The 27,784-nt window shown below is 40.3% G+C and overlaps 1 protein-coding gene across 2 annotated transcripts in view; it reads right to left on the bottom strand.

Moving 5' to 3' along the window:
* Positions 1-27,784, bottom strand: part of NECAB1 (N-terminal EF-hand calcium binding protein 1) — a 71,785-nt gene that overhangs the window by 19,876 nt on the left and 24,125 nt on the right. Inside the window, exons 4-5 of one of the 2 annotated variants that reach the window (XM_074577406.1) lie at positions 16,494-16,519; positions 14,001-14,098 (exon numbers count right to left, since the gene is read on the bottom strand). In XM_074577406.1, coding sequence (XP_074433507.1) covers positions 14,001-14,098; positions 16,494-16,519 — 124 coding nt within the window. Of the gene's footprint in view, positions 1-14,000; positions 14,137-16,493; positions 16,520-27,784 lie in introns of both variants that reach the window. The other variant, XM_074577407.1, reaches the window with a different exon arrangement.

The raw sequence follows: 27,784 nt of genomic DNA, 5'->3' as shown, positions 1-27,784 counted from the left end.
TCTGCTACAGAAATCTCAGATGTTAAACCATCTGTGAATCATCAGTTACTTATGTAGCCAGGAGCTTCACGGTCTTCTATATTTACTTCTGTCTTCAGATTAATCAGGTGTGAGTCACTCTCCAACAAATAATTTCTTACTTATAAATTTTTAAAATACTCATGAGAGATTGTTTGTCTGCCTTTTAAGTGAATACCTGAGATTCACACCAGTCCTGTAAATAACTTTTATGGCAACCTTTATAATTAATACATCTTATTTTGCAATAGGAAAGCTGATTTTTTTTCTTCTTCTAAGATGTCTCCATTGTAACCGATTTAAAACTTTGGTGCACCTGGCAGAAATAATTTAATTTCCAACAATTTTGATTCTCTGTTGCATGTTAGAACAACGCGTGTGAATCTGTGGGGCACGGACAGCCAAATAAAACCCTGCAGTAGAAATCCAAGATGTGTTTTAATTTTTCAGCTTTCACCAGTGCACTTGGAAATAAATGAACAAAACATGACAGAACTGACCATTTCTTGTAAGTTTTTAAATGCCTAAGCAATCTCACAAGAGAGGATAATCAAAGTTTTTTTTTAAATTCTGGGCATCCAAAAAGTAAATGCTACGGATACCTCCATATGGCTTCCTGCTTATAGTCACGGTAAATCTGATTCTGGCATGCTGAATTACGACTTAAAATGTACATCAATACTGTTTTCATTTTGCAAACTGTTCAGGTGGGCCCTGGCTGGCAGGAGGATGGTGTAAATACGAGCTGTGTAATACTTGCCACCCCCTGAGGCTGCTTTTTGACTCCTGCAGAAACGCTTTCCTGCATCTGAGAGTTTTTAAGGTTGTTTTTTTCGTTTTGTTTTTTGTTTTTTTTTTTCATCAGAACTACTCCAGGTTTGTGCATTGCACCAGAATTTAGTCTTTTTTCTTCTAGTTCTGTTGTCCCATAAGTCTTTATGATCTTTAAATATGGCGTAGAGTTTCCTTATCTGGTACACAGAGCTTTCAGGTAAAGATGGGCTAGGGAGGCAAGATGCTAACATCGTCTATGGGAGACTAGAATTAGCAAAGACTCTTTCCTTATGTATATTTTACGCAAATATTGATTGTTTACAACTCTTCTATGCAGAACTACTGAACTCGCTTAATGCACCCAGTTGGGCAAATGGCTACTCAATATTTTTCTTTAAATAACGGCTCTGAGGCCAGCAATTCTGAGCTCACAGCAATGTTAGATAACTTCGACATCTTCCTGCTGAAAGGTAACTACTCCTACCTGTCCTTCTAAAATTCTTTGTTATGGAAGAAGGTATTCAGCATATATAAATTATTGGCATTATTATAATTTAAGTCATGGAGGGAAAAAGATTGTCTTTTACAATTCAATTTAAACCTCAACTCCAGTTCTTGGCAATGAGGAATTACCAGCTATGCTTTGTTATCGTTACACCACCTTACTTCCTACAGAAAAGTGCTTTCGTTTGCATTTTCTAAAGGCACACTGGTACAAGATTTCATGAGAAGAAGGAATATGTTAATTCTGAATTCAGAAAAATATGCATCAATTTATTAAGCCTATGTCATTGTAGAATCAGCTTAACTGGCATGCCCAGCATTTGTATTGTCAGTACACTGCACCACCACTGAATAATGCGACCCACTGGTGGTGTCTGTACATAAACTAGAAAAATTGGCCTGTTTCTTGAATTTCATTAGCTGTAAATTACTGTTCATTAGCATATACATTATACAGCACAGCAGTTTGGGCAGTCGAGATGAAATAAGTCTGTGTTAAGGTATCATTCTGCTTGTTAGTTTTACCGGTTGTGAGTGAATGAGGGTAATTTTCCACGTCTTCCTCATCAAGAGACAACTGCGACCTTTGTAAGCAGCTAAGATTTGTGTTTCCATTAATGCAACTGAAAATACACATAATTAGTGATTTCCCTGTGGAAAAGGTCACTGTGGTCTTTAAAACTGGCTTACGGCTGCCTTAGAAGGTGCAGAAGAGGTTGTCCTTCCGTAAAAGTGGAAGAGGCAGGGCTTAGGTGTCGCCTAAGAGAGTTCACATCTCAGGGCTACCATGGGTTCAGCAACTCTCTTGATTGTCTCAAGCCCTGGTGCCAGCCCCGATCCTCTCCCCTTGGGTGACCTGACACCACGCTGATCCACTTATCAGGAGAGCAGCTCCTTGAGCTACTCATGAGCTGAGGAGTCAGATACCCGTGTTTGCTTATTTGGTGCTTGCAAACTAAACCTGGTTGGGACAAAAAATAACTCAGAAAGGGGTGTGAGTTTAGGCAAGAGCTCCACAAACTTAATGGGAAAGGATGTCTGGCTGTCATCTAGTCCAACCCCCTATTCATAGCAGGGCCAACTATGTCCACCTGAGTTTGGAACACCTCCAAGGACGGAGATTTACACCATGTCTATGGGCAACCTTTGTATCACCCCCTCTGTGCAAAGTATTTTCGGTTATGTCTAGTCAACGTTTTCCCTTGTCAAGGTGTAGCCGTTGATTCCTGTGCTTTTTCTATGCACCCCTGAAAAAGGCAATGTTGTTTTGTTGTCTCTGTAACCCTCCTTTAGACAGTAGGATTACCTCTTCCCAGAGCCTCTTCTCCAGACTGAACAAACCTACTCCTCTTGGCCTCTCCTTCCTATATTGCTATTTTGCTATATAGTTGTTTAAGTTATATAACACTTTACAACTTATTTATTGTACTTTATTATTTATAATGTTACTTATAATAATTATTTATTACTGTTCTATTACTTTGCATTTTTCCGTTTCTTATTTTATATGTTGTATCAAAAAAATTTCATAAAAGTTATTTATGCTTATCTTTACAGAAAATATCCCCAAGGCAACTGAAAAGTAGTTATCATTGAATAAAACTCAGTAAGGAATAATCTACTTCAATGTCCCTTGACTATGGAACATCTCCTGCCCTGTGTGTTTAGATCCTACATTTGTGGGACAATGCCCTGGGTTACAACTTTAAATTCAAGAAATAAAATTAGCCAGAATAACTGTACTAAAATGATAAAGAATTCAAGCCTTTTTCATTTCAAACACTAAGATCTAATTCTTCAGACTGTAGGATGGAATCAGAACAGAGTCAGAATAAAATTATAGTTTCAACAGAAGCCAGATCCAGAGGAGCTCACTGTGTTGACTTCACACAAACGGAACGTTTACAGCATCCTCGTTGTAAGACTGAGCAAGGGCATAACAGGCCAAACTATTAAATTCATTCAACTTCCATTTTAGAATGTGGCACAAACTTTACAAGTTTATTGAAGTATTACATTTGGAATAAATGGCGTGTTTAAATTCTGCCTAGAGAACTGGAACAGTGGCAGTCCCTGCCTACCGCTTGCAATGCTGACAAAAGCAATGAAATAAAATAGGTAGCCATGGGTGACTGTGGGAGAATATCGAGACACGCTTGTAATAGCATCCATCAGAAGAATTCATGCATGGATAAAAAGTAACTCCTATTTAACTGCTCTTAAGTGCACCGTGTAGCTTAGAGACAAGAAACGGTGGTTTGGCTGTGGTTTCTATCAGCAGGTAGCAGGGATACGTGTAACGCCATTGCTCCCGGGAGAAGGTTGTAAGAATACAAGGAAAACATCAAAGCTGCTGGTGGTTTTGATAGGTATTGACATGAGAATGGCTAGGTTAAATGTTTCTTTTTCTGCTGTGAAGTTATTTTTATGTACTTTTATGTTTAAAGATATGGATTTAACTTAATTAAGGCTATGTTTGGGGTTTTTGTTTTTGTTTTTTTTTTTAATTTCTGACTATTTAACACATCATCTCTGCTACCAGCGAAATTCGAGTGATGTCTTTTTCTTATACCTGTAGGTATAAGACTTCCACAAAACAGATCAAAGAAGTTCCCAAGAGTTTTCATTACTCTGATAAGGAGCTCGGAGGAGACTAAGGGGGTGAATCTCTGGAACATCCCTGCACGACTGCTCTGAATTTATCACTTGCAGCTTTTTGAATTTAGCTGTGTTTGACTTGACTGCGCCAATAGTCACCATCTTGAATAAATTTTAAAGATAGAAAATCCTATGCAATGAAATCCCCAAATTTCCTTTAAGAATGTCCCTAGACATCACCTCTTCAGTCATAGGGATCTCTGCCTTGTGGCAGGGTGCAACTGGTGATATATTTAGCACTCCCACCAGCATTGCTCTCTTCAGGTGAGTTTACAGCAGAGAGCCGATGAACAATTGAGTACATGGATTTATGCAAAAAGGATCCAGGTTCCAACTGTAACCACTGGGAAGTCTGTCTCATCAAAAATTAGGGAGTGCAAAAAAACAACAAACCAACCTATGGAATTTAGGTCAAGTCATCCAGGTTCAAAAGCAAAACAATTTCTGGAGGATTCTTTTTAGGAATTTACAGACTGCATTTAATCAGTTTTATAGGTATTTTTGCTACAAAATAGACTATGAGAAACAACTATGCCTGCAAATAGGAACAGTTTTTAAAAGCCGAGTGCAGCTAGAGCTTAGTAACAAGTTCATTTATTACTCTGATATTTTGATGTTACTACTTTTTATCCTTTTGTCGATTTCTGATTACTCAAAAAGGATTGATTGAAAAATTCCTACCAAAATTTTAACTTGATGAACCTTTGAAATTTAAACAACACAAAAATGCGTTGAAGGCATCTGCTTTTTTTTTACACTGAAAAACCTTTGACAATTCTTCAGAGTTCAGTCAAGACAGTCCAGTCTTTAGGACTTCAACAATTGCTTTAGAATCCTCTCTCATTTTGTAGATCTAATATTGAACACTGATGATCAGAGGGCTGGAGCACCGCTGCTATGAGGACAGGCTGAGAGAGTTGGGGCTGTTCAGCCTGGAGAAGAGAAGGCTCCAGGGAGACCTTATAGCGACCTTCAGTACCTAAAGGGGGCCTACAGGAGAGATGGGGAGGGACTCTTTATCAGGGGGTGTAATGATAGGACAAGGGGTAACGGCCTCAAACTGAAGGAGGGTAGATTTAGATTGGATACCAGGAAGAAATTCTTTACTGTGAGGATGGTGAGGCACTGGAACAGGTTGCCCAGAGAAGTTGTGAATGCCCCATCCCTGGAAGTGTTCAAGGCCAGGCTGGATGGGGCTTTGAGCAGTGGAACTAGATGATCTTTAAGGTCCCTTCCAACCCGAACCATTCTGTAATTCTATGGTAATATTTTAGGGGGTATGTTTGGTCTGATATTAGAGCTGAATTAAATGCCTGTGAAAAATGGATGTGGTGAACGGCACCATACCTGTCATTTCTTTGAAAGAACAGTATGAAATTTTGAAATTATTGCTATATTTTTTCTTAGAGTGAAAAGCAAAACTATTGTTTTGATTAAAAGAATCTTCTTTTGTTCTTCTTTTGGCCCAACAATTCATGCATTTTTTGCTGCAACATAGCCAACATCTGCCCGGAAGGGCAGGATGTTTTTTTTCCTCCATTCAACTTTTATTCTTGACGTTGGGAACGGGCAGCACAGGGCATGTAATGTCTAATCTGTCTTCTGTTGGTTTTCTGGCTCTGTCTTTCCCTTTGTCTCCTCTGTGAAAAGCATGAATTTACAGCAAATCTTTCAGTCCTCGTTCCCCTCCATGGTATTAACTTATAACATCCATGCTAGTGGTGCCTAGCCACTGAATGTACCTGAAGACAGCTGGTAGGGTGTGAAAACACACCGTTAATGCAAGAAAGACAAGTCCTGAGTCTGCAGTTTGCTTGACTAGCTGGATGATAAATATTCTGAGAGGATGTTTTCTGATGTGGAATTCAGAAAGTACCCACTCTCCCTGAAACTCTCTTCTTCATCTATGATCTTTCAATCAGTATCTTACATCTTCTAAGTAATTATGAGAATCAAACCCCTTAGACACTGTAACGGAAGAAGATACAGTATATGTCCTATTTAACTAGTGCAATAGAGCTAACTGTCATTAAAAGACAGCCGGAAGCAATCAAATGTACAGAAAGAATTTACTGTGTGCAGCTAAGAAATACATTAGATTGCAGTATTTTTGTCAGTTGGCTTACAGTATTAAAAATAATCATTGCGTGCTGCAGTATGTACCATTGCTGTCTTGAACCAATATCTGTCTGCCTTCAGTGTTTTGTGTAATCTTCACCCTGAGCAGATTTCTATTTCTTTATAAGGAATAATAAAATTAATAACTCCTTTTTGTTCTGGCTTTTCATTTCCAGTGGAATCTGGATATTTTGTCCACTTTAAAACATCAAAACAGGAGCTGGCTATGGTATTTTAGACTGATGCTCACCTGAAAAAAACTTTGTGATGAACGCAAGGAACGAATGAGCTGGATTCAAAGCCAATGCATGAAAATTAATAATCAGGATAAACTGAGTAATACCTGCCTTGAATTATTCTTTGGGAGCAGCTATTCATTACATTCATTCTGCAAAAGGTGCACTTGTAAAATGAGATTTCAAAGACAACTAAACTAGATTATGTGGAAACTGTTAATAAATTCTAATCATGTGCAAAAAGTGGTGCCAGCCAATTTAACACAGATTTTGAGAAAACAAAGCAAAACAATTTTAAACCTCATTTTTTGCTGAAACAGAATGTTAATTGTGGAACTCCATTGTCAACATATGGTTGGATAGCTTTTTTTCCAGTTGTTTTGTTTTGTGATACAATTTACATAATCGCTACTTTTACTATTACTTAAATATGCAATTAAAAAAATCTGAGATTTTCTGGTTTAGAATGGGTATCAACCCTCCAGAGTGCAGTGATTTACATAATTACTATAAATGCACCATCAGTAACTAAATTGCACATCCCTGTGTTACTCTTTCAGCTCCTGCAATCTTCTCTCTGACTGGCTCCTATTTTTAGACTATTCAAGAAGCTTTCCAGTAATAACCGGCATTGACTTCACTTAGGTTTGGGGTTTTTTTGAGCACAGCAGAAAAATGAATGATTTCATAGGAGCAAAGGATTAGACATGCTGTGTCAGTCACTGAATCCAGCACCTTGCTGTTGCACACCACGCACTCCCTTTTTCTACGTTTTTCCAAGCAACATGTAAAAAAACACTTAGGGTTTTTTTTGCCCCCAAATGCTTGGAAGGCCATTCCAGAACCTGACTGCTCTAGTGAATGAGAATTATATTTCATTTCCATTCCAAACTTAATGAAGTCTGAATTATGTTTTGCATATTTAAATGCTGGGTATAAACCACTCATGGTTACTGCTGCTTAAGTGATGCTTGCTAGTTCACGAGTCTGGTCCCCAGCTGTCACAGACAGATCATTTGGTGTCCTTCATAAAATAGTTGCAAAGGAGGGAAGAAATTCTCTCCAAAGCAAAGAGCATGAGACTTTAGAGTCTGGAAAGGAGACATTTGGTAGCGTCTCATCCCTCATTTCCTATGTTTGCCAGCCATTCCTTTCCATGGAAGTTTGTGGTGTTTTGTCTCCAAAGAACTGCACCCTCTGTAGCGACAGGAGGAGTGTGCACTCAGAGGTCGTCTCTCTCTTGATTCAACTTTGAAAAAGTGTACCTTCACTATTCCAGCCAAACCACTTTCTGGCCTTCATCTATGGAAGAAAGATCTTGCTGTAATTTTGAGGAAGAAGAGAGATGTAAAGAAATGGAATGAGAACAGAGAAATAAAGATGATGAAAAGAAGACACAGAGGAACAGATTAAGGAGGGATCTTCAATATTTGTTTAAACAATTTCCTACTGTGCTGAGAGTCCTTCTTGGTTATTTTGATGTTCCCTTTACTTTAGATTTGAATTTTTCATGTTGCTGTTTATAGAATCATAGAATCATTCATAAATGTTTTCTATCGGCTGTACAAAAGCCCTACTCAAGTCCATCCAAGAGGCTGCTGCTGCATTATAGTTATTGGATTTGTGCTTCAGATATAAAGTTTATAGGGTCCAGCTCCACTCTCATTCACTGGATCAAAGTTTCATCTTCTTAGCACTGTTAACCATAAAAGCCAATTTCAGTTTGCCTTTTTTCTTTTTTTTTAAGTCGCTTTTGAGACAGCTCATAGGGTGGCCTGCATTTGCAAGGGAAAAAGAAACAACTACGTGGGCACTTAGTGCCACTCTCCTGAGGAAGCATCTCTGCCGGGATCAGTTGTTCGCAGTGATTCCCAGTTCCCATCCTTTCACCAATGTATCGATGCAAAAAGCCTGAATTTTGGTAGTTACGCCAGTAAGTTAAGAGCTGGTACGCTGCGCACCAAGACCATCATCAGCTCTATGATAGACTAATGCATTAGGTGACGCTCAAGCCAACAGCCACGGAAATCATGGAGCAGGAAGCAAGTCCCATCCTGAAATCCCCTTGGCACAGTCGCTTGGCCACCAGCCAGCTGTGGTTAGACTTTCACCAACACTGCAGCACAAACTGCCCTGGGGAGCAGGGTCTTTAAAATAATCTGCAATGGTCCCTTCTTCCCCCCAGGCCTCTGCTGCCAGCCTGCACTGTGCGGGTGCCAGCAGTCCTAGCTGGAAAATGGGGATACGTCCTGGCTGGAAAATGACCCCGTGCTGTTGGCAAATGGGAAAGAGGGAGGCAGGAGAGGAGGGGCATGCGCTTCAGCTGGTGAAAAAAAAGTGAACTTCAAATGGGTGTTATGACTTTGATAAAAGGCACTGTTGGATCAGGGTAAGCCATTGTCAGCTTTTCCTCTATGAGACAGTTCCTTGGGAAAAATCCTTTGGAAACCTCCAAGTTCTTAAAGTACCTTAACTAGAGTTTGGTGCCAAACCCACCTGGTTTCCAGCTGCTGACCAAGAAGGATGTCTCCTTTTGCCCATAGGTCTCCCAGAAGTCCTGTATGCTCTTTGTCAGGCCTGTGCAGATATCTTCGACACCCTTGAACAACCCAGGTTTTCTAAAATACCACTAGGTGCCTATGCGTGAACTCATGAACACTTCTATATAGTCAATTCCATTTCATATGAAAATTACACTTTTGGTGATTAAATGGGCTAATTTACTGAGTACAGAATAGTTCACCACCACCAGCAGGTTGCATTTGCAATAAACTATAGCAATACCAGAAATAAAAAAGATAGAGCAAAGCTTGTTTTTACTGAATAGCTGACAAATAGCAACAATTTTATGGCTTGATAACTTAAGGGAGACACGTTCTTTGGCCTGCCAGTTTTTGATTTTCAGTATTCACAAGTCGATATAATCCAGATGTCAAGCATCTTAAAAAAAAAAAATGGGCCTATTTTTATCTACCTACATCATTACTCAGTGGCAGATATTATTTTCTGTGCTGTGGGTTGCAAAGCTTCTCTTCATTGTATTTGTATGTGACTGGAAGCTATGGATTGGAATAAAAATGCAGCTTGCTGAAAGCGTTATGGTTATTTGGCTAATAAAAAGGTTAAGATTAAATATTCTAATTAAATATGCTTCTGTGTTTTGTTATAAAAGATGTCGGGAAAAAAAAAAGGCTTAAAGGAACAAGCCTTCCAATGCTTTTGTAAAGGTTTGCTGACTTTAATTTTTAATGTTTCCCATATATGAGATGAAGAAGAAACAACATAAACAGAACTATCCCAGCTTGTACTTTGATCAGGAAAATAACAACCTGGCAGGTACAAGAAAAACGACTGTCACCAATGAATAATCCTTCCTAACCACTCCTGCATAAGCAACTCATGCAGACTCTCCACCCTAAGGAGACAAATGATCAAATGCCACAAGTCCCTCTAAAAATCCTCAGATATACATTTCCCTTCCTTGCATAAGGATAAATAAAACACAAGAGACCAGCACCAAAACAAAAAAACAAAACCAAAGGAGATGCCCCAGCATCCTCTGGTAGGATGTTTTTTGTATTAAATGTATGTTCGTTGCAAATGCAACTCAGTCTTTTCCCTGCTGAAAGATGTTCCTTTCTATGTCTATTTCTCTGCATTTTTAGCTTTGCACCTTCCCACCAAGCAACAGAGCATGAACCATTCCTACACCCACGAGGGCTTCCTGTCTTCTCATCTGACATGCTGCCCTGTAAGTTTACCTTAGTAAAAGAGTCTGCAATTGGGATTTTGTTCCCCTCACGCTCATCGTACAGCGTCCAGACTTGGGAAAACCCCTAATTGTTTGAAGGAGACCACCAGGCTGGAGCGATCTGACCCTAGGATGGTGAAAGGAAGTCTGGTTTCAAAGTGTCCTGAAAGTGCTGAAAGACTGGAATGTTATGTCCTCTAGATGACTTGATATCTTTGATTTCAGATAGCACGCGACTGGAAGACTGGAGAAAAGCTTAGTTCAGGAAAGCTGTGCTTTCAAACCACAGAGGGAAATAAAGTACACAGAAATTATCCTGTCATTACCTTGCGGGAGTCAGTTATCTGCTAATCTGTTGGGCTAAAAATACCTACACATGGAAATACTTTGGAGCGATGAGGACAATTTGGTTCATCCAGATTTAAACCCAGGAGTCCGTACCCAAGCCAAACTCAGGTTGCTCTTAGTGATAGACCTTTCTGACTAAAGGCTGAACAAGTTGGGAATATTTGTAAACAAAATCTAAGGTATTTGTTCATTAATGTTTGTGATTTTCAAAAAAAAAAACCCAAACAAGGCAACATGAAGAGTCAAATCATGTGCAGAAGCTACTTGGTGCACACTTGCATACTAGATTTATGGATATGAGTCAAGTAAGGCCACACACTTTGGTGTTACCAAACTTAGATTAACATATGCCAAAAAGTAAAGAAAACTATATTAAACACTACATTTTAGGGGGGTTTAATTGCTAGTTATGTTTATATCTGGAATAACTAGGCTTTATAGATTAGGGTTTTAGATTTTTCAGACATGTTGATCCACTGTTCAGCTTTTTGTTGAAGACTGATCCATCTTCATTCTCTGGGTTTTCCTTGGAAACTGAAGCTGAACAATTTGTCGAGGGTTCCAACTCCACAGCTGCCTCTCATGCAAAGTACGGCAACATAAATTGGTATGAAAGCAGGAATTTTCTATAGGAAGGACTGAGTGGTGACTGTTTATCTGACTCTAAAGTGGATAAATAAAATGAATGAAGTACCAAGTTTCTCTTTTTTCCCCCTAAATACCTAAGACTGAATGAGCTGCCTATCTGAAGTGGCATGCACTCTGGGAAAGTTTATCAGACATTGATAAGAGGTGCTAAGCTTTCTCAAATCCACGAAAAGTCGGAGGGGACGGAAAGCTCACAGCAGCCCTGAGGACTGGGTCCGTAATCAGCCCAATGCTCTGCAGAGCAGAGTTCAGGTTCAGTCTCAGCAGTTTTTACTTTTGCTTTTTAATAGGAGAATTCGGTCCTTGGAAATTTGGTCCTAATCATTGGAATACACCATGTCTTTGTAGGTGTCAAAGTGTAGATCTCCAATTCTGAGCTTTTTTCCTATATATGATGGCTTGGAAGATAGTAATAAATGCTCCCATTACCCAGTGACTATTCAAGGGACTAGATTGCTGCAATGGCAGAGCAATGACACAGTTTTAGTCTGTACTAGGAGGGGAAAGCCAAGCCTTGCTCTGCATACATGCCAATGGCCACTCATAACCAAACCACCCTTTTCTGAGCATCTGCTTGTTTGAGCTGGGGAGTCAACTTGGGCTACGAGCTACATCCCATTTTGTGTGCGTCCCTGGCAATGAACATCATTTATACATGCTATGTCAATATGTTAACTAGCTTTTGCTGCACCTCCAGCTCTGATCTTAGGTGGATATGTTCCAGATTTTAGACTTCAATAAAAGCGTGGACTAATTAAGATGGAAATTTTATTATTTGCACTCCAATGATTTATCAGGTAGTCAGGTCACATAACCTATTTGTTTCCTGAGAACTGAGTTCCTCTTGCCAATAATCCCAAACTCAAATTGTGAATTTAATTTCCATACAAAGCCATCGTTGCTGGGCATATTTGTAGTAGAAAGCTCTATGTTAGAATATTTGAGGACACATTTTTTGTTTGACTGTGTTTACACACTGTGTCTACTAACTGGAATTAAAACTATTTTTTCCAGTGTTAGCCTTGTTCTAGTTCTATCATGTCTAACAAATAGTCAATTGGGATATTCCTGCAAGACGGAAAGCCCATTAAGCTTGAATCTTCAGTCAGGAAAATAAAATTTAAAGAAATAGTGTTGGGTTTTTTGGTTTATTTGATTTTTTTTTTTTCCAGATAGGTACTTCAGGCAGACAAATGAAACACTTATTTCAGATTTTCTTATCCATTTTCTAGTCAGGCCAATGCTTACTTCTTACAAGTCTGATTAGTCTACTGGGCCTCCTCCTCTGTAATTAACTTCTGAATTCTTAAGTGCTGTGTTCTATTTACTTCCAGTAGGTATCAGATGACGTGTCCTGACCTTTAGCAGTAGTTTATACACATAGGTAATTTTTTTTTAATTATGCATAGCTAGAATAAACTAAGCTGTTGGTTTTCAGTGTCCAGCCCAATGAGGCAGTGAGTCAGTGTACGTTCACTTCATTAGGAGTGGAAGATGCACAGCACGAACAGAGAGACATTCAGTTTACTGGCTCGAGCTCTAAATAAATAAGCTACACTTTCAGGTTTTTATTTTGGCAGTTCATGTAAAATGTATGAGTACTGCACTCTTGCAAGCACCTGAATGCCAAAGATAACAGCTTCGTTAGAGAAGCACAGATTTCTCCCCATTGACTGACTGAAAAAATCAAGTTTTTTTCCCTTTCATGGGATCTTACTGGAAATTTTTGGCTGCAATTTCTATTGTTGACTGCTCGCCTTCCAGTGAATACCCTTGTGGTGTGGGCCTGGGGTTGCGTTTGGAGGATCTAGGTTCACTTTCTTCCCTGATTTGTGCTTTCCCTCACCTTTTGAAGCTGTTCCACCTTGCACAGAAATATTTAACTGTTCGGTCAGGGAAAAGGAGCATACTACCCAGTGTCTTGATGCAGTTTTGATCAGACATTGAGCTGGGGTGCGGTATGAATGAGCAGGTCTGAACATACGAGCAGGTATGACCATAATGAGTTGAGTGCTGAGTGAATTGGCCACCTGTCATGTCCTGCAGCACAGCTACATCCCTTGTCAGATGGATGGATGGATGGAGAAACCAAGCTCCTCCTCCTGAGAAACACCTCCTCCCTCTGGGGTGAATGCTTACTTGCTGTGCTGGTGAGCAACAGCCCTAACACCTCCTCCTTGTTGACTCTGTGAGCGCTGCTTTTGTTTAAAATGCCTGAAATGGAAATCTTGTTCTTTGTCAGGATGTTTCATTCAACCCACATTTATATGTCTTCTGTTGTTTACTATCAGAAATACCTTCAAGTGATTTTCATTGGCCAGTTATATTTTGGGACTAAGTAGTTGGGACACACAGATGCTGCCTACAGTTTTTATAATCATAAAAGTACTGGGGTTCAGCTTCAGGGAACATGGGGAGAGATATTACAGCCCTTTTAAATCTTTTCAAACTATCCTGGAAACTAAATTTAACAGTAACATAAATACAACTCTTCAGTATGTCTCCAGATGACTCTCGCCTAATTTAATGATAGTTGTCAATATAGTTTAAGTCGTTAGCATCTTTTACTAACATGTTTTCTACTTAAAAAAAACCTTGGATTATTTTTTTCAAATTCAGACTAATTTCAAATGTTGATATGCTGATAAAACTTACCCACATTTGGCACGGGACGTGGAACCCTCTCTTGGGATGACAGTATGAAGAACCATCCTTCAGATCATTCGCAAAGACAATTTTGGTTATATCCAAACTGTAATACTTTGCAGACAGAGCTTTACGGCTTTGATACTCAACCTTTTCCGACTGAACTTTTGCTACAAACATATATATGTGGAAGAATCTAAATACAAATTAGTAACTTTATCTAGATAAGAAAAATACTGGCTACATGTTCAAATAAACAAAATATACAATGTAAAGAAAATTTCACGATTTTTACTTACTTTCTTTGTTTTGTCCATTGCCTTCAGTATGGTTATGTTTAAGTCTTCCAAGACAGATAGAACATTTTCATACTCTCCTAAGTGCTGAGAAAAATATTCTAAAAGAAGAAGAAAACCCATGTCACCTATTCATGACCTGAAAAAAAAAATCACTATTTCATTAAATATCAATTTTATCAAATTTGAATTCAGCTACAGTATTATTAATTATATAAATATATAACATGAACAAGAGTTACAATGACATGGGTGAACTTATTTTTAAATTTTGTTTAATTTCCCTCAAAATCATTCCTGGAGTACTTAAAATCTCAAAATCACTGTTTCAAAACATTTTTTTTAACAAATGAGTTGTCAAACTGACAAAAATTTTAAATATCAGTTTGAGAGCTGAAACAGACATAATTTCAAAATATCTACATTCTCTTTCTAAACTGGATTTTCTGTCCAATAGTCTATTTTACAGTTACCAGTAGGAAACACAGTTGTCATGTGTATGTACCAAATCTGATTACATTGATACAAAAATGAATAATTCTGGTAAAGCGCTTAGAGGAGGTAAGATCAAGTGGGGGCTGTTGCGAGTCAGGGTCAGCTGAGACCAGCTGTTTTGCTCTGAGATGAAGAGACCATGAGTTCGCCAGGTAAGCTTCTAGTCCCAGGCACCGTGATTATATTTTCAACAAGTATGATGTATGCAAGATACTGTTAGCAAAAATCATGGCAATAACATAAGTTGCAGGATGTCCTTGCATAGCTGCTTAAAGCAAAGGATGCTTTAATGGAAAGAGCTGATGTAAAACCAGGGGGCATAATTCAATCAGAGGGATTACGGCAAGAGTTGGAGGCAAACCTGGGAAATCACGACCCGAGTTCCCATTTTGTCGATGGGGCGAAATACAACAGAGGGAGGCACAGGAAGGGAAAAGTGTGGGAAAAAAAGAGACAGACAATTATGTTAAAGCTAGAGACTGTGTTAGACAAGGCATTTAGACATCAGCTCAGGTGGAAGAACGTGAAAAAACAACACCTAAATGGCAGACAGGAAGAACAAGATTAGACAGGAGCTTTTTGAAATAATAAATAGCAATGCTTTGAGGCTTTGAGGAGGTCAGCGTGAGCTTCTCAGGGGAGTCGCGAGAGCATAAGGTCTCGGGAGCGCTGCGACATAACTTGGTATTGCTGAGAGGCTGAATGAAATGATTTAGAATGAAAACAAATTGTGAATTAGTATCCTGGAAGTGAAGCATCGTTTCCGAGGAGAACTCAGGCAAGTCAGAAAAAGCTGTATAATCAATAGCTTAAACATGTGTCGAGTAAACTCAGTACCAGATTCACAGATGAGAAACACCCTAGCAGCAACCCATGAAAGATTTAAAAGGCAGATAAAACAGCCCATATTTAATCAAAACAGCCAGCAAACAGAGCCCCTCTGAGGCAGCCACTGGGCTCAGGCGTGAAGCAAACCTACAAGCCCCCAGTGCAACATCAACAGCACAAAATCCCTTGTAGAACAAAATCCCCTGTCTTCCTTGGGCAGGTTTATATAATTTTGGCCAGACTCTCAACCAGCAGAAGTCGTCACAGCCCGATTCACTTCATCTGAGTCTCTTGTCATGCATTTATAAGCCACGGGCTGTGGTGCCTCTTAGTGGGTTCTTGAGCTATGGGTGGAGCTGCCTGTGGGTGAGTAAGTGTGTTGGTGTTCAACTTGGCAGTATTTTCAGCTTTTAAAGGTCTTTGACATTGTTGACCATTGGGAAATTTATCAGACTACTATATTTCTCTCAGAAATAGGCTGATTTTGTCAAGTGTAGCTATTTTTTTTTTTGATGCTTTGGGGAAAGAGTTGCAGAATTTTTCTGTGAATTGTTTTCTGCTGTAAGCAGCATTCCTGAATCAGGTGCTGTAAGGCCAGCTGGAGAGCAAACAGGGTTTTGGGGAAATGACTCACAGCTCAGAACAAGGCATGGAAATGGGTAACTGGGCCAAACTTTAGGTCTTGTGGGAGGTTGTTTTTTTTTTTTGTGATGAAGGATGACAGAACTTGTCAAACTTCTGTTCTTACTGGATCAAGTTAGAGCAAAGTAATGAACTTTTTCCTCCAGTGGGATACTTTTCAAAATTGTTAAAAGACTCACAGCCTTGAAAGTGATGAACTAGCTAGAAAAAAAATATCTCATATGAAAGGGAAAGGAGATAAAAGTTATCTATCTATCTTTACATCAGAACAGCACTTGAAGCTCAGAGAATGTGAACTATGGATTAGGAAAAACATTTTCAAAGTAATTTCTGCATGTAATGGATGACAAGAGTCTGGAAAGATTATAAGCCATCTGCATTCTCCCAGGAGTTCTTTCAATGGAAATTATTTTCTGTTTGAGCTATGAAGATTAAACAGGAAAAAAAGTCATGTCATGTCACATGGTATGTTCAGTTGCGCAGGGCAGCTGCAGGCATGGATTATGTTCTTGCCTAAAAAAAGGAACTTACCGCAGAGCTCTTCTGTGTCAAGATTGCTGGAAAGATAAGAGGATAGAAGGTTAGTGAGCTTAGCAGTGTTTTCTGTTGGATTGGTAAATAGTAGGAATCAAAGATTAGCCTGACTGGCATATGAAGCCTGACTGGCATATGAAGCCTCCCTGCCCGGTCTGTAGCAGATGTGAGGGCCTGGCCCTTGCTCTGCTGCCTTAGGGACAAGAGCCTTTGGCTGCTTCTTTGAAGTGGAAGGCTGTAGCTGGCTGCAGGCACCCTTCCGAATCATCTTCTCACCAACAACCCCCTTTGAAGTTCCTCACCTAGCCTTTGTGCATCATGGTGCAGAGCCACCGATCCTCAGGCTTTACATGCTTGGTCCCAGTGCTGGCAGAAATCCATCTAAACACCAGAAACTGTTTTTTTTTTTTTCCCACCTTTCTGCCTGCATTCCTCTTCTGTGGCTGCCATGCTGGGTAGTGTGTCCCGGAGACCTCAGCTCTCCATGCTAAATGAGGGGAAAACCCAATGCATTTCTCCTGTTTGCAATCTGCAGTAGTGCTCCACAGGAGAGACAGTACAGCAGGAGGATAAAACCAGACATAGCCCATCAGCACGCATAATTTCTAACTTGTCCTGGCCATGCAAACAGTTTCACCAGTACTAACTTCAGTCAAATTAGTGACATGAAAAGAATAGTTGCATTGCCATATTCCCATGCCAACATTATATAAATACATAAAGGTTTGCAAGTTTCCATACAATACAAAACTGTTCATTTCAAACAGATTTCATCTTGATCAACTCTTAGGCAATATTTTCTCTCTGAGGCTTTAATAGGCAAAAGATAAACCACTTCACTTACTGCTCAATTCTGAAAGTTAGCATATTGACTTTCTTCCAAGGAGGAGAAGAAACTAATTATTAAAGAAACTTAAAAGCATGAATGGCTTTTGAATGTTGCTGAAGGGTGAATATTGAATGGCTGATTGCACTTAGGATTTTTTCACTTATCCTTTTAATGGGCTTCCTTGTTGACCTTTTAATAAAATGATGACACAGTATTATTTTGAATTCATTTTCACCACTTCTAACTTCCACACATCTGGCTTTTATTTCATAAGGGGGAGAGACAGAAATCACAGGATCCTTGGTTGTCAAAAACTTGCATGCTCAGGGCTATAAAAACTTCTGAATACTTTTAATTGATGATGTAGATGAGATTTTTCCCACAACTTTTATTAACGAAAGGTGACCTGATCTATATTTGAATGGGCCAGTTTGGATGGCTGCAAATGGGTCTTGCATCTGATTTTTCCAATGACCTTGGTGGCAGGTATAATGAAAATTATAGTCTGTAAGAATCGCTGCTGATGCTGAGAAACTGCTGAGAAACTTAACTAATGGTCAACAAACTATGCGACGGGAAAAAGTCTCTGCAACTCCTTAAGGCTGTTCACCACAGATCACTATGGCATCAATCATCAGATGTGTCTGACCAACCACTTCTGCAGTTCAGCAGTCATTTTTGGAACAGTCCTGATGTTCCCTCCTTGAATGCAAACTGAAACCCTGAAAGCTGGAAAATTGTCCAAGTCAAAAAGCAGTGACAGAATATGATGATGTTAAATGACAGGAGTTTGTTGTTACGATGCATACTCTTTGTTCGTTGTCCCTGCGTTTTCTGCCCCTTCACATCATCTGCCCTGATACCTTCTCTTTGTAAAAGGCATTTCTGCATTTTTTAACGTACAGCTTGATAACTGTGTTTAAAACAGCCTTTCATATTGTTAGCCAGTCAAATTCATGCTCTCTTTTAAAATCTCATATCAAAATCTCTTCTGGTCCTTGTTCTGCAGTATCCTCAGCAGTGTGGTAGTGATAGAGTAAGGGAGCGGCTCAGAGGTTTTGTCCTGGTTTGAGTGACACAGGACTAATTTCTCTTCTAATGTTTGGGGAAACTGCACTTTTAGAATACTCTAGTGTCTGAATTCCTGAAACTATTTGCTTTATAGCCAGCTAGGCTATGTGGGATTCAAGGTCTCAGTGTTTTCACGCCTTGCCAGGTGCAGGGATGAGGAGGAGCCAGACCCGGGCACTTGACCCAGGCTGGCCAATGGGATTATTTCATACCGTGAACGTCACATTGGTATAAATTAGAAAGTTTGCTGCGTAGCGCGCTCTCTCCCTTGATGGTGGTGGTCCAGAGGACTTCCTGACCCAGTGCTTTGGGCCCTTCCTCCCAAAGCCGCGGCACTCTGTGTCCGACATTTGCTGTCCCCTGCTGGGAGTACACAGCTTCCTGTGATAGAATGGGCTGAGTATAATCCTTGTATATTTTATATTGGCTACCATACTGGTTCTTTAGTATTATTAATGTTAATTATTTAGTCTTATCCTATTAAATCTATTTATTTTTCAACCCTCATGTTTCTTTGTTTTTCCCCAATTCCCCTTCCCGGGTGGGGAGGGGTCATCGGGTGATAGAGTAATTATCTAAACAACAATAAGTTGATATGGGTTTCTCAAACCATAACAGGCTTTCAGCATTGCTGTCATCAGAACATCGCTCTTAGTCCTATTGACAGAAGTGATGCAACCGCAAATGGACTGTGAGTAAAAATGGAAAAGTATTTAGGTGCTGAATTCATTTTCAGTTAGAATTGGGCACCTGAATAATGAGAAAGTTATTGTGCAAAGTGATTTGTGCAGCAGCTTTCAGGAAGCCTGTGACAGAACACAGAAATTACAGAAAGAGCATGGATTTCAGTCTAGCATACTCACAGTATTTCCTTCTCTATTATGAATACCATCTGAGGCTCCATTGTTCTGGGCATCCTATTTGAAGGGGATGCTGTGCTAGGCAGGGGAACTATAATTTTGTGTCACTGATTATTTCATTCTTCCAGAAATAATAACATGCTACTTCAAACACAGTTGTGAACAAACCTAGAAATCCTTTTTTCTGTATACAAGCAATTTTGAGCTCCCTGCTATGGAAACAATTAATGAAATTTGGAATATATTTAATTGTGCAGGAGTAAGGTGCACACCAGAGGGCTGTTTCTGCAACTCAGTACACAGGCGGGCACCTGTTCATCATGTCGGTGGGGACATCTGACAAGGATGCTTCTGCTTAAACCTATAATCTAGCAATGCTGAACATGTTATTTGCAATATTTGCTGATGACTCACATCCAGGCACCAGCACTCCACTCCTGATAAGCACCTGAAGCACAGAGTGCTGCAAAATGCGTTCGCGTCATGTCAGCATGATTATTTTTTAAACTTCTGCTCTTAATTTGCTTTCTGACTACTAAGTGCAGTCCTTTTACACGTCTGACTTCATGTCTAAAATGTTCCCTACCTAGTACCATCAGCTGTTGTTAAAGAACTATTACAAATATTGCACTGAGCAGTCCTGCTCACTGCAAAGTTGCTCATACCTGTTGCTCAGTGACAGAAACATAAGCAAATTCACTTGAATGAACTGTGGCAAAAGTGCCTACTTGTGGTACCTCTGGAAGTGGCCCAAAATGTAGGAGTGCGAAGCAGCTGTCATCACGCTCTAGTTGTGCCCCCCATAGTCAGCTGTGGACTGGGGCCAGCCAGGGAGGAGGGAAGGTTAAAGATATTTTCCACCGATCCACAACACCATCCACTGGCCTGACACATACAATTCTCTGGGATGAAAGGCACCTCTAGGCAGAGGTACCAGCAGAAGGTCCGTGAATATTCCCTGGACCACAAGAAGAGGCAATGACATACAGGAATTATATATAAAGAACAGACTCTGTCATCTAAAGCAGTTATTTTATTGAAGAATCCAATACTATATGAAAGACTTCATCAACTAACTTAATTTGGGAAAATCATTGCCATGACTATCATAGCTGGAGAAAGATAATGCTTTCTTCTTCAATCTCTCTTCATTCTCAGATATGAGAAGGATTTATTTCAGAGGCTTGAACCAACTCTTTTTTGTGTCCCATTTGCACATCTCTTTGCTAAATTTGGTTTTAGGGAGGAAAGTCTGAGGCTGGTATCTCCAATTGTTAAGTAGAGGCGTATAATTTGTGACTGAAAGGGATTAAGCATTACATAGACTGTGCAAGGGTCACTGACTAATCATCCATGGACAATCTCTGCCAAAAAGCTGTAAGCTCTTTGCAACAAGAAAGCCTGCACACCATCCCACTTCTAGTCAGCAAAATGAGGTAAGTGCTCCAACACTACAGAGGGTGTTGTGCAAAGGAGTTCTTACGTGTGCACGTCCATTTTAAGGATATTCTGTTTCACAGCTCCTTTGCAACAATGAAGACCTTTTCACTTGGGTTTGCTCAAGATTTCTTATCAGTGGAGGCAAAACTGCCTTTTGCCATCAGTAGGATATGGACTTGGGACAAGCCCAGGGGCTGGCCTCTTCCCCCAGAAAAAGGAGAGGAGGAAGAAGGGGAAAAAGTGGGATAGAGCTCCTGGGGCTGGTCCATGGGAAGCCAAACTTCCCGCTGCCCTGAGGATGCCGCTGGCTTTTCAAGCCCACGGCTGGCTGGACTGTGCACCCTCTGGTCTTTCGAAGGCAGCAGCCAGCTCGGCTTTCTGGGCTCTGGTACAGGCGGTGGGGTCACAGTTGTTTTAATGTCCCACATTTTGCTGCACTAAATAATTGCCTACTTTGCTGATGCTTAGCTCCGGGCCAAGTGACAACTTCAGAAGCATCACTTACTGCTCTGCGTGTGGCAAGGCTACAGGAGACAAAGGGTTTTTTTACTGACTAACAACTCATCTGAAAAAAAAAAAACCCCACAACCTAGCCCTTTGCATCAGACAATGATTCACAGGGATGCGATGACTACATATCTGGCTAGCCCCTTAATCATCCCAACTATAACAGTCTCTGTGTTGCTAAAAGAGTCTTAATAATACTATTAAAAGTTGCAGCGCTTGCTAAAATCTGTAGAGAACTGTACAAGGGCTGCAGAGCTATGATTTTTTTAGCAGAGTCTGAATCACACCAACGTAAACAAGGAGATGGGAGGTACCGTTGTGGTGGCTCTTGTGCCACAAGGAGCAAATTTCAGAGTGTGCACCCCGTAGAACATGATAATGTTTCAACTTCTGGTTTTGCCCCAAAATGATTATTTTTTAAAATAATTGAGATTAAATTATATATTGTTACACAAAATAAAGTGTTTATTTTGCTTTATTGAACTCCTTGGAAATGCACGTGTTGATAGAGATGCCAAAACTGCTGTGGTTCACTGAGAAACCCAAATTATGGAAGGGTCTAGGCCCTCAAACTACATCTACCATCAAGCAGTGAGCTCACTGCTAGGAAGCCAATGTTATCTTCTGAAGAACTGAACTGAAATGAAACAGTCTAGGTCAGCTCCATTTAGGTCAATGCAGTTGAAACTACTCATTATGACTTGACTTTCACAGTATGACTGATTCTCATTTTTTTTCTGCAGAAAGCTGAATTTCCCATTAAAAATAACCACTCATATGGAAAATTTCTAAGCAACTCTATTTGCAGCTTGTCTGGCTGATCAGAGGATCCATCAGCATCAAGACTGTGTAGATTGTTCTCAGTGAACTCGTTTTGTTCAATCATGAAATACTAAACTGTGTAATCAGCTCATTCTGACCAGTATCTTGCCTTTTTCTCTGTACTGCATTTCCAAACTGATTTCTGTAGCTCTTGTCTTGAAAAGTCTGACAGTTAAAGTCAATAGCTGCAATTATCTCTCTTAAGGAGCAGCAAACACACCTTTTTGATGTCAGTGCTGCACCATGTGCCTGAAATTCTTATTTAATCTAAAAGATCTAGTTTCAAAAAATGGTCAAAACCCAATGTATTATTTTCCTCACACAATTTTTTGCATTCAATAATTCATTTTTAGAAAAAAACCCCACTTTTTATTCACCTGCAGTTCACCTAATTAAAGAGCCTGTCTGTATCTCATTCTGGTTTTAATAAATCATTTTTTTTTCCTCATTGTACTTAGAAGTTAATTATTTTTTTCTCTGCACTTGTATTGAACCCTGATAAATCAGCAATAGCATGAGACTAAAATATGCCTTCCAAATGAAACAAAAGCAAGCTATCCAAGACATGGGTAATTACTATCCTTGGGCTACTATCACATTACTGAGGGTTTGTCATTATTAGCTTTACGACCAGAGTCTCGAAGGAAGCACTGTAGTCCCATGTAATATGCATTTTGGTTTAGTTTCAGTGCACAGTACTGGGTTGCAGGCTGATGCAGTCGGATGGGTTCCCACAATGACAAGGACAATGCTAACCAACCTCTTGCTCTCAGACGTCGAATTGGCATCCTTTTGGAGTTTACTATTAGGGCAGATGGTCTCAGCATTTCTGTTTTGACACAAGGGAGGAACGAGGGCTCTGCTAATGAAGACCTGGGCAGGTGGGAGGGAGGTGGATTCACTTTGGGGGTCAGAGTCCTAAATGTAGATGACCATATGTGTACAAGGGTATTCAACCTCCCTTGCCTGGCAAATGAGCCCCAGTGTATTCAATGGAGTAGGTTTTTTTTTCAGTGGGCCAGCTAGCAGGAGCCTGAGCAATTGAATATAACGCAGGCATCTAGTGTTGTTTCAGATGCTCTGGCATTTCTCCCACCACTCATGTCCCAGCTGCTTCTCCTGTGCCACCCTGTCCACCTTGGGCTGGTGTTTCAGGTGGGGGTATCTTAAAGGCCTTATGCCTGGGCAACGCAGCTGAAGCCTGGGTGAGCAGTATTACTTCTTAGGCGACTTTATTGCCTATAAGGGAGCCTTAGACACCCTGCTGATACATACACATGCAAGAGTAGACATCTCTCCATAGTGCCAAGTCCCATTCTTACATGCAGCATGACAGACTCTCCCAAATGGCCAGCATAAGCTCAGAGCTGCAGGTGGCCAAGACTGTCAGGTCCTCACCAAACTCATCTCCGGTTTGTGAACAGTTTATCTTTAACTCGTGCCACACACAAAGGCTTAATGGGATACCTGCCTTTGGGAGGTTGCTGGTGCCCCAGGTCTACCTCAATAGTCCTAGCATCCCTCCTACCCTGTAACTAAGGTCCTGGCCAAGGATTTCATTTTACCAATGAGAAAAGCGAGAAAAACAAGTCTGATTCCCCACTGACTCATATGAGTCAGTAATCAGTGAAGCATTTATCGCACTATCTCTCTGACAGTGCTGCAGACTGAATCCCCTCGAGATCCTCTGCAAATCTCTTAATTTGCAACTTTGCCAAATCTTCTCATTATCTTCTGACACCTTTTCCCTGAGGACGCCATTATGCAAAAACAATTTCCGTGGAAGTTATGAGGGGGAGGGAGGGAAGGGAGAAGGATGAGAGTAAAAGGGAGGTTTACATTTGCAATGACTGCTAAAACCTATTCACTAAACCATTAACCGTGTCAAGGATTCTTGTTCTGCTGAAACATGGGCTCGTCAGAGTTGACATTAAAATTAAGCAGGGGTAGATTTACCAAGGAAATGAGCTGTAAAAGCATTTACCCCATAAGCCACAAATTTTAAACTTTTCCTGCATACTTCTCTCCATGTATATAAAAAAAAAAAAAGCTGTGCTGCTGATGCTTTTCTCTAATTTCAGCACAATTATTCAGGCAATGACACATGTAAGCAAAACAGCTATATTTCCACCGAACTACCTCCCCTGAAGCTGAACTGTGCTGCAATACTGTCTTGCATGCAAGCTGTTTAGCATTCAGTAAGGGCAGATATGAAGTCCAGGTAATGCAATCTACTAACTGTTTAGAGAAGGCTAACCCCCCAAGCTGGGGTTTTCTGAGTTGGGATCATTGGGAATTTAAGTAGTTTCTTCAGCAGTATTACAACCCCCAAGCAGCTGCGCCGAACATATGCACACATTGGATTTAGAAACCAGATGAAAGCTCATAGAAATGTTAAGATACAAACTAGGCAGTAGAAATGATGCTCACATGTTAAAGAACTTAAAATACCAAGTTTACAATAAAAATACCATTTTTGTTCCTGATTAAATGCAAATATGGGAGGAAGAAGATTTTCAGATTTGGGTTTGGAGTATATGTTGTGATTTAGTGATTGAAAAGAAATGAAATAGCAATGGAAATAACACTGAAAAATTATTGAATATTTTTCAAGTTGAAAGTCAGCAAAAGCCAGTCACAGTCAATGATTCTTCCTCCTATTTAATCTGTAAAATATTCTTGGCTCCAATCTGCTCCTAAAAATAGTGCTTAGGAGAATATGTTAAGACACACAATGCTTAAGGTTGCAAGACAACTCCCTCCTCAGCCCTAAAATTCCCAGATACTGCTTTGCAAAAGCCCGCAATTTTTGAAAACATACAGCATTTCTTGTAGGTAACATCACCAGCTCACTTCTCCTACCTTCAGATGGCTTTGAGCATCAGTGACTGATAGCCTTCGCCTTGAGCTGTGTGTATTGATTTGCACTCGTGCCATGATTGTACAAATTGCTACCCAGCCAAAATGGGTGTTTCACATTCACTTGATCAAGGAGTTAATAACTAGGATGCTCCAAGACAGCAGAGCATGTGGCTCTTCAGCTTCAAAATTACATCAGCTATGACCTGCAGACCACCTCCTCCATGAGCTGTGTGTTGTCCCCCTGTTTGTCAGCCCTGGGAAAAATTTCTGGTGCTTCTGCAGCAGATGCGTTTGCCTCCAACACTCTGCCTATTGCTCCCACCACCCTTGCAGGCCTCGCTGAACACTGCATGGCTTGGACATGAGGTCGGGAAGGGGAGAGAGGAGCAAAAAACCACGTGGCCTTCCTTCAGCCTCCCAAAACTCCTCCAAAAAGGTTACCTCAGCTTTCACAAAGACTGCATTGAGGTTTTCTTGAGGGCTCAGGACAAGCACTGACAAGGACAAGCACTGACAAGTGCCCAACTGTGACGTCACATATGTATAACATAGATGTTGTGTCAAATACATGCCAAATCAGGAGGCAAAGGTAAGCTCTTCCTCTTGCTCCTTCCCTGCTCACAGCCATGATGTCACGTAGGTCTAACTTGGGCTGTGGTGCCTTGACTCCTACCCAGCACACTGTGGGGATCTACCTTGGCCTCCTGATACCTTCAACAGAGCTTAAGATGTTGCCCAGATGCTTATAGTGTGTTTATTTTGATGCTATCTGCAAAACACTTAAACCACTATGAACAATCATAGAATCATGGAATGTGTTGGGTTGGAAGGAACCTTTAAAGGTCATCTAGTCCAACCCCCCTGCAGTAAGCAGGGACATCTTCAACTAGATCAGGTTGCTCAGAGTCTCATCAAGCCTGGCCCTGAATGTCTCCAGGGATGGGGCCTCCACCACCTCTCTGGGCAACCTGTTCCAGTGTCTCAGCACCCTCATTGTAAAGAACTTCTTCCTAATGTCTAATCTAAACCTGCCCTGCTCTAGTTTAAAACCATTGCCCCACGTCCTATGGCTACATGCCCTTGCAAACAGCCCTTCCCCAGCTTTCTTGTAGGCCCCCTTCAGGTACTGGAAGGCTGCTATATGGTCTCCAAGGAGACCTTGTAAAGGGAGAAGGATCATTGTACAACTCTCGATTGAAGCTTAACACTTTAATAATCACTGCTCTTGATTCCTTGCCTATACGTTCATTTTTTTAAGGGTCTTTAAATACAAGACACTGCTTTGCAGTAGATGCAAGTGCTAAGTGTTGCATGCTAGGAAACGAGAACCTGGAGACCTAGCTGTAACAGCCCAGACCTAATCACTGCTGCCTCAACACAAAGCCTTTTTTTACAGAGTGAGAGCGTTTGAGTGGGGACCCCCCATAACAGCTTTGTTACTGTTCTCAGTATTTAATAGTAAGTGATTGAATAGGGATTGCCCAAAGGTTCCATGAGATCCTGGAAAGCACCAATAGAAGTGACTTTCAGTGGAAGTCAAATGCCTAATTGGCTTTCAGCTTCAAACTGAAGTAACGACAATACTGGAAACTGCATTTAAGGAAGAACAGTTAACTCCTACTCCCCGAAAGCTGTCACCTTGTGTTAATTACACATCAGGAATGCTGGTTGTATGGCCTAATCAAAGCTACTGTCTATGTAGCTTTTGAAGCACAGTATCTCTGAATAATCCAAACTTGCTTGTTTTACCGAAGAACACTAAAATTAATTTAATGTATGACTTAATTCTTGGTATTATCTCCCTGCATTGATTAACAAACAGGGGACTGGTATTCACTAGGTCACCACAGTGGCCCATTGGTCCAGTGTCCTCTTGTTTCTTTGTGGTCATAGTAGACTTTTTAAAAAAAATACACCTAAGTTCTTGTTGAATAGGTATGAGCTAGTCTGCCCATGGGGGGAATTTCTGTGTAACTCTGTGTATCTAGTAGTTGGCCTTTAAACTAATTATTATGTTGGCTTATGGTTCAGTGGACAGAAGACCCTTCCACAAATTTAATTGTTTACAATTTCTCTTCTTGATCGCCAGCTCTTACAAATATAATTCTTATATTAAAACACCTTCAAGAAAGGTAAAACTTTGTAGCAGTACTAGAATATGGGAAGAAATACTTCCTTTTTGCATGGACACACTACTTCACCTGATCTGGTTGTCTACGTAGCGGTAGCATCATCATTCATCTATTTTGTACCTGATGTATATTAATTTATGCATTTGTTTCAGGCTGTATCAAAAGGAAAAAGGAATGGAAGTTAAAACAATCACACAATCATTTTTTACAGTGTGTCTTTACTGGTATTGATTTAATGTTTAAAATGTTTAAAGAGGTAATGTAGATTTTATGAAATAGAAAGAAAAAAATAGCCAGTCTACACACAAGTACATTCATAAATTGCAAAATATATGTCCAAATGATGTATTGAGGAATGATCCTTAGCTAATGCAAACTTTCAGTAAAAGCAATGATCTGGCCTGGATGAATAACCTGTACTTTAGGGCCTAGACAAATTGTAAATATAAATTCTTCTTGGCATAACCAATTCCTATTCTGCTTATCTTTTGGAAACTTTATGTGGTCGTAACTGATTCCTACTCATCTTTTTTTCCTGGTGATTCTGGTCACTGCAGTACCAATTGACTCTTCTCTTACTTTGTAAAAAGATAACACCTGTCTGCACCAAATAGGAAGGTGCAGGGATCATAGTGGGTTAGGCAGACACGACCTTAATTACTGCGAAGTTAAACCCTCTATTATTTGCCCTGCTATCACACTGAAAATGGCAATTGCTCGTTTTATCAGTCTTCCGTAGCCTGTCTGCACGGTAACAGGTATGTT

This window comes from Larus michahellis, chromosome 2, assembly GCF_964199755.1.
Source record: "Larus michahellis chromosome 2, bLarMic1.1, whole genome shotgun sequence".
NCBI classification, from domain to species: domain Eukaryota; kingdom Metazoa; phylum Chordata; class Aves; order Charadriiformes; family Laridae; genus Larus; species Larus michahellis.
The sequence above is the reverse complement of the archived record's forward strand: the minus strand, read 5'-3'. Positions and strand labels throughout refer to the sequence as shown.